A 17168-nucleotide genomic window follows, 5' to 3' on the forward strand; every position below is an offset into this window, starting at 1 on the left:
TATTTATCTAATTACATTTGGCATCAACCATTTCTAGTAACACAATCGAACATTATGTTTGTAGGATCTGAACATAGAGCCATAACGGGAAGGGCAAATAATACGAACTTGTTTTCCGTCTACATTTCCCAAGCAATGTGGAAAATTTCAGCGCAGCAGTCATCTGTTATGTTTCTGAAACCGTTGACTCCTGAATTTTCACTTTTGACAATCTGACGACCTTCCCATTTATCTCTTTTGTAATACAGTGTGGAATAAATGGATAAGGTTACGTGAGAAGTTTAGGACTACCTTGGCTTCTAGTCCCAAGGCAAAACAAACGCACTGGTCAACACTTCACTCGATGTCTTTGAAAATCCGTTATGAATGCCTTATACGAGGGCTGTCCAGAAAGTACGTTACGATTGATCGCGAAATGAAAATCACAGTGAAAATCAGAAATGTTTCATTTGCAACAGTTAGCTACACCTTTCAGCTACTTCTGGACGTAGTCGCCGTTCTGACTCAGACATTCGTCGTAGCGTTGTACCAACTTTCCAATACCCTCATCATAGAAGGCAGCCGCCAGTGCTTTCCGCCAATTCTCTATGCTGGCCTGAAGCTCGTTGTCTGTGCCAAAATGTTGTCTTCATGGCCAGCGGTTCGTTTGAGCAGAGATGAAACTCAGTGGGAGACAATTACGGGCTGTATTGTGGGCAACCAAACATTTCCAATTGAAATGATGCAGGAACATCTTCATTGCCCCTGCAGAATCAGGCTGAGAATTGTCTTGAGGAAGAAACCGCACGACTGTTACGTAATGTTGGTTGCATAGCTTCAGGGGAAAAATCTCAACAGGCCCTCATACTTGGCGGGAGACACTATTTTCTATAACATCTTTACGCGCTCACTGAGAGCTCAGGAATGAAAAGAGCGACATAATTCTACCTAGAGTCATACCAGAGACACTGCCCAACACATCTTTGCAAAGCTTTATCGGATTTTCGTAGTCGTTTTCATTTCGCGACCGATCGTAACTTACTCTCTGGACAGCCCTCGTATAAAGCCGACAGCCACACTTTGAATCGCTGCTCTCGTGGACGCTCTTACCTTTATTACAGCTCGAACATACCCGGACACTAGGAAAATCCTCTGGCTCGACAAAGGACGAGGTTAAATGAAATCGCAACTATGAACTTGTTTTTACAGCGTAATTTATTGTCTTGGTGTACAAACTGGATCTACTTGCTCATCTGCAGCGATCTCAGCGCCCAGCGTGCACTGAGTTCTCGTTGATCCAGTCGATGTAGGTGGTGACGCGCGCGTAGGCTCCTGGGTACCCAAGTGAACAGCCGTAGTCAGAACCAAAAGACACCACGCCCACTTGCGTGATTTCGCCGTCTTCCTCTAGTACTACCAGAGGGCCGCCGCTGTCGCCCTAAGGCACACAGAAAACATTATGTCGCCTGCCTTACACAAACACAGATGTTACATAAACGTGGAACTGTGAAAGGATCAGGTTCACAGATGAAGTATCTCAGCTCGAATGGGTAATACCAAATATAAAGTTATTTTAAAATTCGCGAATGTGACTGGTTCAAAAATGGTTCAAATGGCTCTGAGCACTATGGGACTTAACATCTGAGGTCATCGGTCCCCTAGAACTTAGAACTACTTAAACCTAACTAACCTAAGGACATCACACACATCCATGCCCGAGGCAGAATTCGAACCTGCGACCGTAGCGGTCTCGCGGTTCCAGACTGACGCGCCTAGAACCGTACGGCCACTCCGGCCGGCCGAATGTGACTGGTATGCAACTCATTAAGGTAACTTACATTTAAAGTTCTGAATTTGTGTTCGATCGATGTTTGAATTTTAACGAATCTAAATATTGCACTGTGATGGTGCGACCTCTGATTGGAGAGGATAAATCTGACATAGGGCAATTAATACAGAAGACGACTTCATGAGAACTCTGAGACGTGCAGAACATAGACAAATATCAGTGGATAGAACACCTCTCAAGTTTCTAATCACATTATAGGCTCTCGAATGGGCGCCACTTATGACGCAACAAACGTCAATACGTGAGTGCTACTCATTGAAGTCGCAGCTGTTGATGTAGCATTCTCAACACCGACGTTTTGGAGATTCCAGATTCTCGCGCAGTTTGTCTGCTACTGATGTGCAGATAGGCGCGACAGCAGCTAAATCACCTACTTGGGCATCATCATTTGTTGCAGGTCGTGGTTGACGTTTCACATGTGGCTGAACACTTCCTGTTTCCTTAAATAACGTAACTATCCGGCCTACGGTCCGGACACTTGAATTATGTCGTCCAGGATACCCAGCAGTATACATAGCACACGCCCATTGGGAATTTTGATCATACATCAACACGATATTGACCTTTTCCGTAATTGTTAAACGGTCCATTTTAACCCGGGTAATGTATCACGCCCCCCCCCCCCCCCCCCCCCCCCATGAACCATGGACCTTGCGTTGGTGGGGAGGCTTGCGTGCCTCAGCGATACAGATAGCCGTACCGTAGGTCCAACCACAACGGAGGGGTATCTGTTGAGAGGCCAGACAAACGTGTGGTTCCTGAAGAGGGGCAGCAGCCTTTTCAGTAGTTGCAAGGACAACAGTCTGGATGATTGACTGATCTGGCCTTGTAACAATAACCAAAACGGCATTGCCGTGCCGGTACTGCGAACGGCTGAAAGCAAGGGGAAACTACAGCCGTAATTTTTCCCGAGGGCATGCAGCTTTACTGTATGATTACATGATGATGGCGTCCTCTTGGGTAAAATATTCCGGAGGTAAAATAGTCCCCCATTCGGATCTCCGGGCGGGGACTACTCAAGGGGATGTCGTTATCAGGAGAAAGAAAATTGGCGTTCTACGGATCGGAGCGTGGAATGTCAGATCCCTTAATCGGGCAGGTAGGTTAGAAAATTTAAAAAGGGAAATGGATAGGTTGAAGTTAGATATAGTGGGAATTAGTGAAGTTCGGTGGCAGGAGGAACAAGACTTCTGGTCAGGTGACTACAGGGTTATAAACACAAAATCAAATAGGGGTAATGCAGGAGTAGGTTTAATAATGAATAGGAAAATAGGAATGCGGGTAAGCTACTACAAACAGCATAGTGAACGCATTATTGTGGCCAAGATAGATACGAAGCCCACACCTACTACAGTAGTACAAGTTTATATGCCAACTAGCTCTGCAGATGACGAAGAAATTGAAGAAATGTATGATGAAATAAAAGAAATTATTCAGATTGTGAAGGGAGACGAAAATTTAATAGTCATGGGTGACTGGAATTCGAGTGTAGGAAAAGGGAGAGAAGGAAACATAGTAGGTGAATATGGATTGGGGGACAGAAATGAAAGAGGAAGCCGCCTGGTAGAATTTTGCACAGAGCACAACATAATCATAACTAACACTTGGTTTAAGAATCATGAAAGAAGGTTGTATACATGGAAGAACCCTGGAGATACTAAAAGGTATCAGATAGATTATATAATGGTAAGACAGAGATTTAGGAACCAGGTTTTAAATTGTAAGACATTTCCAGGGGCAGATGTGGACTCTGACCACAATCTATTGGTTATGACCTGTAGATTAAAACTGAAGAAACTGCAAAAAGGTGGGAATTTAAGGAGATGGGACCTGGATAAACTAAAAGAACCAGAGGTTGTACAGAGATTCAGGGAGAGCATAAGGGAGCAATTGACAGGAGTGGGGGAAATAAATGCAGTAGAAGAAGAATGGGTAGCTTTGAGGGATGAAGTAGTGAAGGCAGCAGAGGATCAAGTAGGTAAAAAGACGAGGGCTAGTAGAAATCCTTGGGTAACAGAAGAAATATTGAATTTAATTGATGAAAGGAGAAAATATAAAAATGCAGTAAGTGAAACAGGCAAAAAGGAATACAAACGTCTCAAAAATGAGATCGACAGGAAGTGCAAAATGGCTAAGCAGGGATGGCTAGAGGACAAATGTAAGGATGTAGAGGCCTCTCTCACTAGGGGTAAGATAGATACCGCCTACAGGAAAATTAAAGAGACCTTTGGAGATAAGAGATCGACTTGTATGAATATCAAGAGCTCAGATGGAAACCCAGTTCTAAGCAAAGAAGGGAAAGCAGAAAGGTGGAAGGAGTATACTATATACAAGGGCGATGTACTTGAGGACAATATTATGGAAATGGAAGAGGATGTAGATGAAGATGAAATGGGAGATATGATACTGCGTGAAGAGTTTGACAGAGCACTGAAAGACCTGAGTCGAAACAAGGCCCCCGGAGTAGACAATATTCCATTGGAACTACTGACGGCCGTGGGAGAGCCAGTCCTGACAAAACTCTAGCATCTGGTGAGGAAGATGTATGAGACAGGCGAAATACCCTCAGACTTCAAGAAGAATATAATAATTCCAATCCCAAAGAAAGCAGGTGTTGACAGATTTGAAAATTACCGAACTATCAGCTTAATAAGTCACAGCTGCAAAATACTAACACGAATTCTTTACAGACGAATGGAAAAACTAGTAGAAGCCAACCTCGGGGAAGATCAGTTTGGATTCCGTAGAAACACTGGAACACGTGAGGCAATACTGACCTTACGACTTATCTTAGAAGAAAGATTAAGGAAAGGCAAACCTACGTTTCTAGCATTTGTAGACTTAGAGAAAGCTTTTGACAATGTTGACTGGAATACTCTCTTTCAAATTCTGAAGGTGGCAGGGGTAAAATACAGGGAGCGAAAGGCTATTTACAATTTGTACAGAAACCAGATGGCAGTTATAAGAGTCGAGGGACATGAAAGGGAAGCAGTGGTTGGGAAGGGAGTAAGACAGGGTTGTAGCCTCTCCCCGATGTTGTTCAATCTGTATATTGAGCAAGCAGTAAAGGAAACAAAAGAAAAATTCGGAGTAGGTATTAAAATTCATGGAGAAGAAATAAAAACTTTGAGGTTCGCCGATGACATTGTAATTCTGTCAGAGACAGCAAAGGACTTGGAAGAGCAGTTGAATGGAATGGACAGTGTCTTGAAAGGAGGATATAAGATGAACATCAACAAAAGCAAAACAAGGATAATGGAATGTAGTCTAATTAAGTCGGGTGATGCTGAGGGAATTAGATTAGGAAATGAGGCACTTAAAGTAGTAAAGGAGTTTTGCTATTTGGGGAGCAAAATAACTGATGATGGTCGAAGTAGAGAGGATATAAAATGTAGGCTGGCAATGGCAAGGAAAGCGTTTCTGAAGAAGAGAAATTTGTTAACATCCAGTATTGATTTAAGTGTCAGGAAGTCATTTCTGAAAGTACACTCCTAGAAATGGAAAAAAGAACACATTGACACCGGTGTGTCAGACCCACCATACTTGCTCCGGACACTGCGAGAGGGCTGTACAAGCAATGATCACACGCACGGCACAGAGGACACACCAGGAACCGCGGTGTTGGCCGTCAGTGTCAGCCAGTTTGCCGTGGCATACGGAGCTCCATCGCAGTCTTTAACACTGGTAGCATGCCGCGACAGCGTGGACGTGAACCGTATGTGCAGTTGACGGACTTTGAGCGAGGGCGTATAGTGGACATGCGGGAGGCTGGGTGGACGTACCGCCGAATTGCTCAACACGTGGGGCGTGAGGTCTCCACAGTACATCGATGTTGTCGCCAGTGGTCGGCGGAAGGTGCACGTGCCCGTCGACCTGGGACCGGACCGCAGCGACGCACGGATCCACGCCAAGACCGTAGGATCCTACGCAGTGCCGTAGGGGACCGCACCGCCACTTCCCAGCAAATTAGGGACACTGTTGCTCCTGGGGTATCGGCGAGGACCATTCGCAACCGTCTCCATGAAGCTGGGCTACGGTCCCGCACACCGTTAGGCCGTCTTCCGCTCACGCCCCAACATCGTGCAGCCCGCCTCCAGTGGTGTCGCGACAGGCGTGAATGGAGGGATGAATGGAGACGTGTCGTCTTCAGCGATGAGAGTCGCTTCTGCCTTGGTGCCAATGATGGTCGTATGCGTGTTTGGCGCCGTGCAGGTGAGCGCCACAATCAGGACTGCATACGACCAAGGCACACAGGGCCAACACCCGGCATCATGGTGTGGGGAGCGATCTCCTACACTGGCCGTACGCCACTGGTGATCGTCGAGGGGACACTGAATAGTGCACGGTACATCCAAACCGTCATCGAACCCATCATTCTACCATTCCTAGACCGGCAAGGGAACTTGCTGTTCCAACAGGACAATGCACGTCCGCATGTATACCGTGCCACCCAACGTGCTCTAGAAGGTGTAAGTCAACTACCCTGGCCAGCAAGATCTCCGGATCTGTCCCCCATTGAGCATATTTGGGACTGGATGAAGCGTCGTCTCACGCGGTCTGCACGTCCAGCACGAACGCTGGTCCAACTGAGGCGCCAGGTGGAAATGGCATGGCAAGCCGTTCCACAGGACTACATCCAGCATCTCTACGATCGTCTCCATGGGAGAATAGCAGCCTGCATTGCTGCGAAAGGTGGATATACACTGTACTAGTGCCGACATTGTGCATGCTCTGTTGCCTGTGTCTATGTGCCTGTGGTTCTGTCAGTGTGATCATGTGATGTATCTGACCCCAGGAATGTGTCAATAAAGTTTCCCCTTCCTTGGACAATGAATTCACGGTGTTCTTATTTCAATTTCCAGGAGTGTATTTGTATGGAGTGTAGCCATGTATGGAAGTGAAACATGGACGATAAATAGTTTGGACAAGAAGAGAATAGAAGCTTTCGAAATGTGGTGCTACAGAAGAATGCTGAAGATTAGATGGGTAGATCACATAACTAATGAGGAAGTATTGAATAGGATTGGGGAGAAGAGAAGTTTGTGGCGCAACTTGACCAGAAGAAGGGATCGGTTGGTAGGACATGTTCTGAGGCATCAAGGGATCACCAATTTAGTATTGGAGGGGAGCGTGGAGGGTAAAAATCGTAGAGGGAGATCAAGAGATGAATACACTAAGCAGATTCAGAAGGATGTAGGTTGCAGTAGGTACTGGGAGATGAAAAAGCTTGCACAGGATAGAGTAGCATGGAGAGCTGCATCAAACCAGTCTCAGGACTGAAGACCACAACAACAACAACAATGTATCACGAAGCAAATACCGTCCGCACTGGCGGAATGTTACGTGATACCACGTACTTATACGTTTGTGATTATTACATCGTCATCTATCACAAAGCGAAAAAAGTGGTCCAACTAAAACATTCGTATTTCTTTACGTACTACACAAAAATGTAATAAAAATGGGGGTTCCTATTTAAAAAACCGCAGTTGATATCCGTTTGACCTACGGCAGCGCCATCTAGCGGGCCAACCATAGCGCCATCTGGTTTCCCTCTTGAAGCTAGACAAGTTTCATTCTTTGTAGTTTTTTCGTTTGACGCTTATTTCGTGAGATATGCTTTTCTTATGGTATTTGATGTTGCTGTAAACTGTAGCCGCACAGTCTAAGCAATAGGGCATAATTATCTCATGCCTCACTATAGCACCCACAGTTGTTAACAACGATCAACCAATACAAGTTTTAAATAATAAGATATCGCACAGTTGATATTTTATGTGGTGTTTCCAAGCCGTTTGATTGTGTAGATCATATTACTCTCGTAGAAAGGAATTTTAAGGAACTGATAGCTTTACAGCCGAATTAGAACTTTTTGCAAACGACCCTTGTGTTATAATTAAATTCTTCCCGAGACATTTAAGTCCCATCTTTATCTACCATAATGATAGAAGCCGAAGAAATGAATTAAAACTTCTGCCGCGGCCGGGGCTGGAATCCGAAGAAATGCTGACCCTTAGCACTACCGCAACTCTTTGGTTAATTGTCCTGCACAAACTACTCATGTCGAATGCCCTACACAACACTCAGTTCAATTCATATCTTCAGCTAATTTTCCCCCTAAATTGTCACTATTGCCAAGGCTCTCCGGCATTGGAATAACACTCCAGCGTTGAACGTACCTGCACTACAGGTTATCTTATACAGGACTTCCCCATTACGTCCAACGCTGGATTGTTATTCCAATGCCGGGGAGCCCTGGCAAAAGTGACGAATTAGGGGGAAAATAAGCTTAAGATTCGAAGTTCGTGTTGGGGAGGGCGTTCTACTCGGGTAATTCGTGCAGCACTCTTGACCATGTAATTACTATCGCGTAACGCTCAGCGGTGGTGTAATGGTCACCATTTCTCCCTACTAAGTAAGGAGACCCAGGTTCGAGTCCCGACCATGACACAAATTTTAATTCATTTCTCTTCTGATTCTATCATTATCGTAGATACTAGCTTTGCTTAAACAAATTTCGGCATTGCAGCCGGTTGTCGTACAATACATTCCACGATATTCCAGCTGGGTGCCTGCGTGTCATCCCCAAGTGAGCCATCGAAGACTGTCCGCAATAAACAGTATAGAGCACCGTGAGTTTTCCGCGCATGTGTCAAAATCATGATGACGGACTACATTACCCGGCGGCAGCGCCCTCGCTGGTGGAACTACGGAACTCAGCAGTCCTCTCCATTGCCACTCTGTCATCTACGATAGCAGACTTTCTCGGATCAGTGAAGAACGACTTGTTATTGCGGAAGGCCGGAATCAACAAAATACCAACGTGGTATGGCTTACGTAGGTTAGACCATACGCACCGTGAAAGAACGCTCCGCTGAACATCAACGCTGCAGTCGTTGTTTATAACCAAGCAGGTCCACTATTCCTGAACATCGTATTTCCACTGGACATACAGTGGAGAAAGAACAGTGATGCTGACCACAGGGACACCTTTTTTGGACTCCATTATTAAAGTAACCGTGGAAATTCGCCCGGAGGAAAAGCGGATGAACCGTGATAGCGGCTGCCAGTTGGACAGCGGATGGAACCCTGTCATCTGCAAGATCTGCTCTAATCGAAGACGACAGAGAGCAACGACGGTCACGGCACTACGTCTGTCTGTCAGTTTGATTTGACGCATGCGCGGAATACCCACAGTGCGCTATACTGAACGAGGGCCTGCTGAAAAGTAATGCTTCCGAATTTTTTATGTGGAAACCCTTAAAGCTTTTTAAATAAAACTTCCGTAATTAACATTCTACATCTTTATTTTTCTTGTCTGCGTATTTAATTCTCAATAGAACTACCCGACTAACGAACAAAATTTCTACAACAAGAGACCAGCTTGTTGACGCTTAGAAAGTTTGACTTTGTTGTCGGAGTCACAACCTCACCTCTGCTTCCATCAGTTGATCACTATCAAAGTGAAGTCTTCGAAGATGTTCATTAAGCTTTGGAACCAAATGGAAATCGGATGCGGTCAGGTCTGGGCTGTATGGAGGATGGTCGATGACAATGAACACAAGGCGCCGGATCGTTGCAGTGTTCGTGTATGGTCTTCATTGTAATGCTGAAGCCGGCCGAAGTGGCCGTGCGGTTAAAGGCGCTGCAGTCTGGAACCGTAAGACCGCTACGGTCGCAGGTTCGAATCCTGCCTCGGGCATGGATGTTTGTGATGTCCTTAGGTTAGTTAGGTTTAACTAGTTCTAAGTTCTAGGGGACTAATGACCTCAGCAGTTGAGTCCCATAGTGCTCAGAGCCATTTGAACCATTGTAATGCTGAAGGAGAGAGTGTTCCATGCTGGAACGAACTCTTCGAATTCGAAACTTGTTTACAGCATGCTGCTTCTCACGCGCCGACATAGTTACGTCACACACCGCCGCGTTACACGCTAAGATTCGGAACCCTCTCCCGGCAGAGGGTTGAAACTTGTGTCAGTGAAGAGGTAAGTCGAGCTACTAATGTGAGTGAAATGTAATACCTCAAACGATTTTGAGAATAGAATAAAAAATTCGGAGGTATTAGTTTTCAGCACGCCCTCGTTGGTGGACGAAGGACGTCTTTGTTAGTCTTCGATGGCTCACCTGAAGATGACAGGCAGGTGCGCAGTGGAAATATCGTGGAATGTATTTTACGACGACTGGTTGAAATTCCCAATATTTGTTTGATCTTTTAATTCTCCGGCAAAATTTTAAAATTCACATCGATATTAGCCTTATAAATAGTCCCATTAGCGAGAAAGCGACAGAAGAAATTTTAAATGATGTTTTGAAAAGAATGGTTAAATGCTTCTCAGAAAACGGACTCTCCTCATGTTTGGAAAAGACACGCTTTATTCAGTTCTGTTCAACAACTAGAGCCATACCAACGTAGCACATGAGCAGGAGTCAATAAGCGGGTAAAATGCTTCAAATATTGAATACACATATCGATGAAAACTTGAAGTAAAAGAAGCATGTTACTGAGCTTCGCAAAGTGCAACTACTTTTGCTCTTTGTATAATTGCTAATCTTGGAATCAAACGAGTTAACCTGTGAAATATTTTGCCTATAGCCACTCAAGAATGTCTTACGGAATAATTATCTGGGGTAACTCACCACTTGGAAATGAAATACTGACAGCATAAAAGCGAGCAGTAAGGATAATATGTGGTCTTCAGCCCCGGCCGTCATGTATGTGCCTCTTAAAGGAACTAGGCGTTTCAACTGTGCCGTCACACTAAATACATTCGCTAATGAAATTCGCCATAAATAATCAATCTCAATTTGAGGAGAACTGTAACCAACAGCATTAGAGGGAACATTATGTTTATTACACATTATTAAAGCTGTTAGTTCTTCAGAAATTAGTTCAATATGCAGCAACAAAAACCTTTGATCATTTGTCGAATAACATAAAAGGTCTGTCTGATAGGCACTACTTCTCTGCTGCCTCCCAAATAACACATGCGCTCTCCTGCTTGCCTTGTCGGACTGCCCGTCCATGAAGAAAGCGTACTGCAGAGAAAAGGCTTATCCGGAGCCTGTGGGATTATTTCCACAATCAATCTTTCAAGCAGAGCTCATGCTCTTTCGCAAATTGTAACTTTGTGCGACGATTCCTTCCCGTGGTGGTGATAAGTTCCTGTGTAACCAAATTGCTGCGGTCATCGGTCCCTAGGCTTACACACTACTTAATCTAACCTAAACTAATTCACGCTAAGGACAACAGACACATCCGTGCCCGAGAGAGGACTCGAACCTTCGACAAGGGGGCAACCGCGCGAACCGTGGCAAGGCGCTTCCTTCCGGGACACCCTGTATTTGCAGCAAGCTCCCGATTATTCAGGTGGAGGGGGGGGCGGTATTAGTGCATAGTTAGACAATTTTTGAAAAGGTAAGAAAAACGAGGGCTGTCGTTTTCTGTTATAATTGTAATGAACGTTTTCTTTCAGGCTGCAACATTAGGCATGAGATTCACGTTTTACCACTGCAAGCTATGCGGACCTATATACCGCCGCCGGTCGTCCTTGAAATATTTTTCCGTTGTTTCCCGTATGTTAGACAAAACACGAAGACACTAATGTTGTAACACTACAGTGACCGATTTTGCCTACCTTATTCCCTTGGAGCTAAGGTTCGATAACTTCGACTGATTCTGCTAATAATGCAAGCAGTGCAATGGGTTTTCATATATGATATGTAGCATGTTTTATAAACACTGATAAATATCAGATTTGGATTAGATGTGGGGCTCGAAAAATGCCTCTGAGCACTATGGGACTTAACAGCTATGATCATCTGTCCCCTAGAACGTAGAAATACTTAAACCTAACTAACCTAAGGACATCACACAACACCCAGGCATCACGAGGCAGAGAAAATCCCTGACCCCGCCGGGAATCGAACCCGGGAACCCGGGCGCGGGAAGCGAGAACGCTACCGCACAACCACGAGCTGCGGCCGATCAGATGTGTATTTTGGGTGACCTGTGCTTCTCGGTTGCAGTGCTCATATCTTTGTATGCTTCTCCGAGCACTATTTACTCCCCTTTAAACGAAGCAATCGTTTGGATGCTTGTGTGCAGTCTGTGGTTCAAGTCTAGTACCTATGCACAGAGAGTATGGGCAGAGGTTTGGATCAAACTTTGACTGTCACATGAACAAGTGTTCAGTCGAAATGAGTTTGATCGAGGGTCATTTAAGTATAGGTTAGTTAGAATGTACTTCGATTCAGAACTTATATTAAAAAGATAACTACCACTCAAAATGGTTCAAATGGCTCTGAGCACTATGGGACTTAACATTTGAGGTCATCAGTCCCCTAGAACTTAGAACTACTTAAACCTAACTAACCTATGGACATCACACACATCCATGCCCGAGGCAGGATTCGAACCTGCGACCGTAGTGGTCGCGCGGTTCCAGACTGAAGCGCCTAGAACCGCTCAGCCACAGCGGACGACTAACTACCACTTATTCCATTTCTTCTGGGGCAGATCTGTGAGGTGCGCTAGTGAGGGTCCGTCGTGTGAGCACTGCCTCAGGTCTCTCAGTTTGACTCCTAGCCCGACACAAATACGAACAACACGAGAGTAAAAGAATTTTATCACCAAACATTTTCTGCTTTTATGTGTCTATTGTGCGAGACGAGTACGATGGTGCAACGTAGTAGCTACGTGTGATTATGTTGCAAGGGGATATAATATGGAAAATGAGGTGTTACTATGCCTGCATTATGTCGCGTCGTCGATAGAGACGATACTTACATTACAAGGACTTTCATTGGTGGCACCCCTTGTGCAAATGTGGTCGATGCTGATGGCTCCAGGAAAGGCCTCCTCACAGTCTTCATTAGGGATGACGACCAGGTCTACGTACATCAGCGTAGGGCTCACGGTTTGTGACTCTGAAACATCGTTCGTAGAACGTTTTAACGTCTTTTGCAAGACGTGAATTACAACTAGTTTGTAATTCAGCAAACTTTCTTTGGTGCGTTTTCTTAACTGACCAATTTAACTTTGCAAAGAATGTATTCGTAATTGCGAATAAGACCAGACTCCAGCTGCGCAATCTACTGAGGGCAATGAAAATTTGTGCCGGACCGGGACTCGAACCCGGATTTGCCGCATACCGCGAGCGGTCGCCGTAGCCGCCTCTGCCGTCCGAGCACACTTCTCGGACTGACCCAAAACTTCCATATGTTGCCGCGTGTCTATGTCCAATATTCGCACAATTGCTGTGATTCCCACACAGGGATGGACTTAACGATTATTGTCGCGGCCTTGTCTTGGCATGAAATACTATATCACAGTGTCTGTCTTTTTTACGATGTACTCCGCAATGTCCTTCAGAGATGCATGTCCACATTTCAAAAAAAGTTTTGCATCACCCCAGTTCCCAGAACTGCTGAAGATAGACGTCGAGTGTGGATATTGTATCACAGAGACAGTCCCTTTGACTGTTCAGAGATGTCACTAAAGCCGTCCAAAGATGTAAACAACCAAGCACGAGCAGAGCCTATTGGAGCGGCTCCGACAGCCGATCAGTTCAAGTCCTTCCACCGGGAAGGACGTACACACCTCGTGTTGCCTGTAGTTCAACCATGCCTAGACGATCAATACAACGGTTCGATCGTGTCCACATTGTTACTTTGTGACAGGAAGGAAGGGAACTGTCCAGGCGTCTCGGGGTGAACCAAAGCGATGTTGTTCGGACATGGAGGAGATATAGGGACACAGAATCTCTCGATGACATGCCTCGCTCAGGTCACCGAAGGGCTACTACTGCAGTGGATGACTTCTACCTACGGACTATGGGTCGGAGGAACCCTGACAGCAAGGCCACCTTGTTGAATAATGCATTTCGTGCAGCCACAAGACGTTGTGTTACGACTCAAACTGTGCACAATAGGCTGCATGATGCGGAACTTCACTCCCGACGTCCATGGCGATCTTTGCAACCACGACACCATGCAGCGCGGTACAGGACACCATGCAGCGCGGTACAGATGGGCCCAACAACAGCCGAATGGACCGCTCAGGATTGGCATCACGTTCTCTTCACCCATGAGTGTCGCATATGCCTTCAACCAGACAATCGTCGGAGACATGTTTGGAGACAACCCGGTCAGGCTGAACGCCTTAAACACACTGTCCAGCGAGTGCAGCAAGGTGGAGGTTCCCTGCTGTTTTGGGGTGGCATTATGTACGCCCCTGGTGGTCATGGAAGATGCCGTAACGGCTGTACGATACGTGAATGCCACACTCCGACCGATAGTGCAACCATATCGGCAGCATATTGGCGAGGTATTCGTCTTTATGGACGACAATTCGCGCACCCATCGTGTACATCTTGTGAGTGACTTCCTTCGGGATAACGACATCACTCGACTAGAGTGGCCAGCATATTCTCCAGACATGAACCCTGTCGAACATGCCTGCGATAGTTTGAAAGGGCCATTTATGGACGACGTGATCCACCAACCACTCTGAGGGGTCTGTTCCGAATCGCCGTAGAGGAGTGGGACAATCTGGACCAACAGTGTCTTGATGAATTTTTGGATAGTATGCCACGACGAATACAGGCGTGCATCAATGCAGGAGGACGTGCTACTGGGTATTAGAGGTACCGGTGTGTACAGCAGTCTGGACCACCTCCTCTGAATGTATCGCTGTATGGTGGTACAACATGCAATGTGTTGTTATCATGAGCAATAAAAAGGGCGGAAATGATGTTTATGTTGATCTCTATTTCAATTTTCTGTACAGGTTCCGGGCGAAACCGAGGTATGCAAAACTTTGTTTGATGTGTGCATTTCCTGTATTTCATACAATTGTCCACCGCAGCAGGGGCTTTTCCTTCGGACGTGTATGCATGTCTGAAGCACATTGCAAAATAAATCGTTAAAACTCAGGCGCTGCAATCTAATATAGTAATTGTAGGTTTCACCTTTCAGTGAATCACAGCTTTAACCTAAGACTGTCCAAGCACAACCATGCGCTTTTACCCCAAGTCTTGCAAATATCTATATTTGTGATTTGAAAGCAATGTCCATTGAATTACTGTAAACCACTGTTCATTTATTCCAGCAATAATCATTTCGGCTTTATAGGCATTCTGAAGTGGATGTCGAAATGCTAAACTATATATGACCGACGTTTGATGTTATAGTCGAAAAAACATATTTATGATCTCATAAAACAGTTATCATGTAACAGGATATGAGTTTCTAACAGCTGGTTTATAATACGTCAACTTGTTTCTAAGACCAGAAATATGATTTTTCCGCGCTGACATATCACGTAGACAGGTCAGATTCATTGTAACATTTCAGCATCTCCATGAGAAAGGCTCTAAATGCGAAAACATAATTGTGTGAAATAAATTAGCAGTAATTTACAGTTAAATGACGGAACTTTTTTTTAAGGAGATACGGAAAGAGAGAGAGAGAGAGAGAGAGAGAGAGAGAATTTCATGTTCGTTGTCCGTAGTACTTTAATTCAGCGATACATTTAGGGCAGTACTGTGGTTGACAAAAGACTTTTTGGAGGCGCCGCACACGACGTGACGCCCCCTCACTCCTTACCGTCAGACACCTTGCCCCAGCCGCTAAGGGTTGCTGTCCAGTCATTGTAAGTCTTGTCCACCTGCGACGCCAGCCTCACAGTCTTGATTGTGTCTGCGAACAAACAACGGAAGGTATCGAGTTCGTAACATAGAGTGACAACGTTCACATGCTCATGACTGATGCGACAGGCTCTACGCATGTTGTTACGTTCACCTGTAGCTAGAAATTAGAACTTCACTACGCGTCGTACTGTCAGCAGCAAATCTAAATAAGAAAAGACAGTAAGAAATATCCTCTAGTGTACAGGGGTTACTTGTAATTGAAGAACCTTTTTGAGAAACCATATCGATTAAATTAACCAAAATTTTATGAACAAAATAAGTTGAAACCACCAATAATTATTTGAATGACACCGTCTTCCCAGTTACTTCGTAGCTGCACAAATATTTTGAGCATTAATCAACACGTCCACACTCAGACCTGTCATAGAATGAGTATGCTCTAATGAAAACCACTTTTAGAACATTACAAATGAAGTCAGTAACACAATTCTGGTACTGAACGCATAAGTCAAAATGTAGAGAATTAATCATTTTTACTCACAGATATAACGGTGGAAGCCTTTCTTAATTGTCGTTCAGTGAAAACTGAAGGGATGCTCAAGTTAACTTTACAATAAACATAAAAGTGCCTAAAATGAAATGTAAATAAGAATATTGTTAATATTTGTAACCAGTTTCTTCAGTTGCTACCTTCAGTTACGTTTCATCACTGTAGATAATAAAAATTCAGTATTTTGCAAGTGAATTTATTTGCCCGTATGGAACATATTTCGCCTGTACATGCAAGGCATCTTCAGTGGTCTATAACACACAGAAAAGTATATAATTAACCTGTTTTGATATGAAATGTGTAGTGATTCTTTGGCAGCTTATTTCCATTTAGCTTTTTCTGTTTACATCTGTATGAATACGTTTTTTATTTACATTCATTTTTTGTTCTTTTTATGCAGCCGTTTGTTTCCCTATATGTGATAAATGAGTAATGATATAGTTGCAAATAGAATTAGCTGCATTTAAATAAGCTGCCAAAGAATCACTACGAATCTCCTATCAAAACAAGTATTCTTTGTATTGTTGTAGAGCACTGAAGATGTATAGCACGTATAGGCAAAACATGTATCGTACGAAAACATAAATTCTGTTGCAAAAGAGGGTATTTTTATTATCTATGTTGGTAAAACGTAATTAAATAAGAATAGCTATGTATGAGTCGCAGACGAGCGAAAAAATCGGTTCAATGAAGATTTCAGTAACAAGTTTGAATGCCATCTGTAACAGCCATCTTTCATGAGATTATTATTTGTAATGATTAACGGTGCTTAAACTGATTCAGCAGGTTGCTTTTCTGCCTTTTGCGTATCATATGGCCATGTCTTGGAGAAGGATTGCGCGGAGAACCAAGTATATTGTTTTTATTTCCTTTCTTTTGCGTATCAGCATCGTATATTGCTCATAACCTCAGTTAGCTATGTGATTTATGTATGTATGTTTAATTGGCGGGCCGGCCGAAGTGGCCGTGCGGTTAAAGGCGCTGCAGTCTGGAACCGCAAGATCGCTACGGTCGCAGGTTCGAATCCTGCCTCGGGCATGGATGTTTGTGATGTCCTTAGGTTAGTTAGGTTTAACTAGTTCTAAGTTCTAGGGGACTAATGACCTCAGCAGTTGAGTCCCATAGTGCTCAGAGCCATTTG

General features: G+C 44.5%; 1 protein-coding gene across 1 annotated transcript in view; it reads right to left on the bottom strand.

Annotated features, from left to right (window-relative positions):
- Window positions 1–1243: 1243 nt before the first annotated feature.
- LOC126456187 (brachyurin-like) overlaps window positions 1244–17168 on the bottom strand; it is a 62008-nt gene continuing 46083 nt past the window's right edge. Inside the window, exons 5-7 of the mRNA XM_050091941.1 lie at window positions 15434–15526; window positions 12615–12754; window positions 1244–1417 (exon numbers count right to left, since the gene is read on the bottom strand). Coding sequence (XP_049947898.1) covers window positions 1244–1417; window positions 12615–12754; window positions 15434–15526 — 407 coding nt within the window. The remainder of the gene's footprint in view (window positions 1418–12614; window positions 12755–15433; window positions 15527–17168) is intronic.

The sequence above is a fragment of the Schistocerca serialis genome, chromosome 2 (assembly GCF_023864345.2).
Source record: "Schistocerca serialis cubense isolate TAMUIC-IGC-003099 chromosome 2, iqSchSeri2.2, whole genome shotgun sequence".
Taxonomy (NCBI): Eukaryota; Metazoa; Arthropoda; class Insecta; order Orthoptera; family Acrididae; genus Schistocerca; species Schistocerca serialis.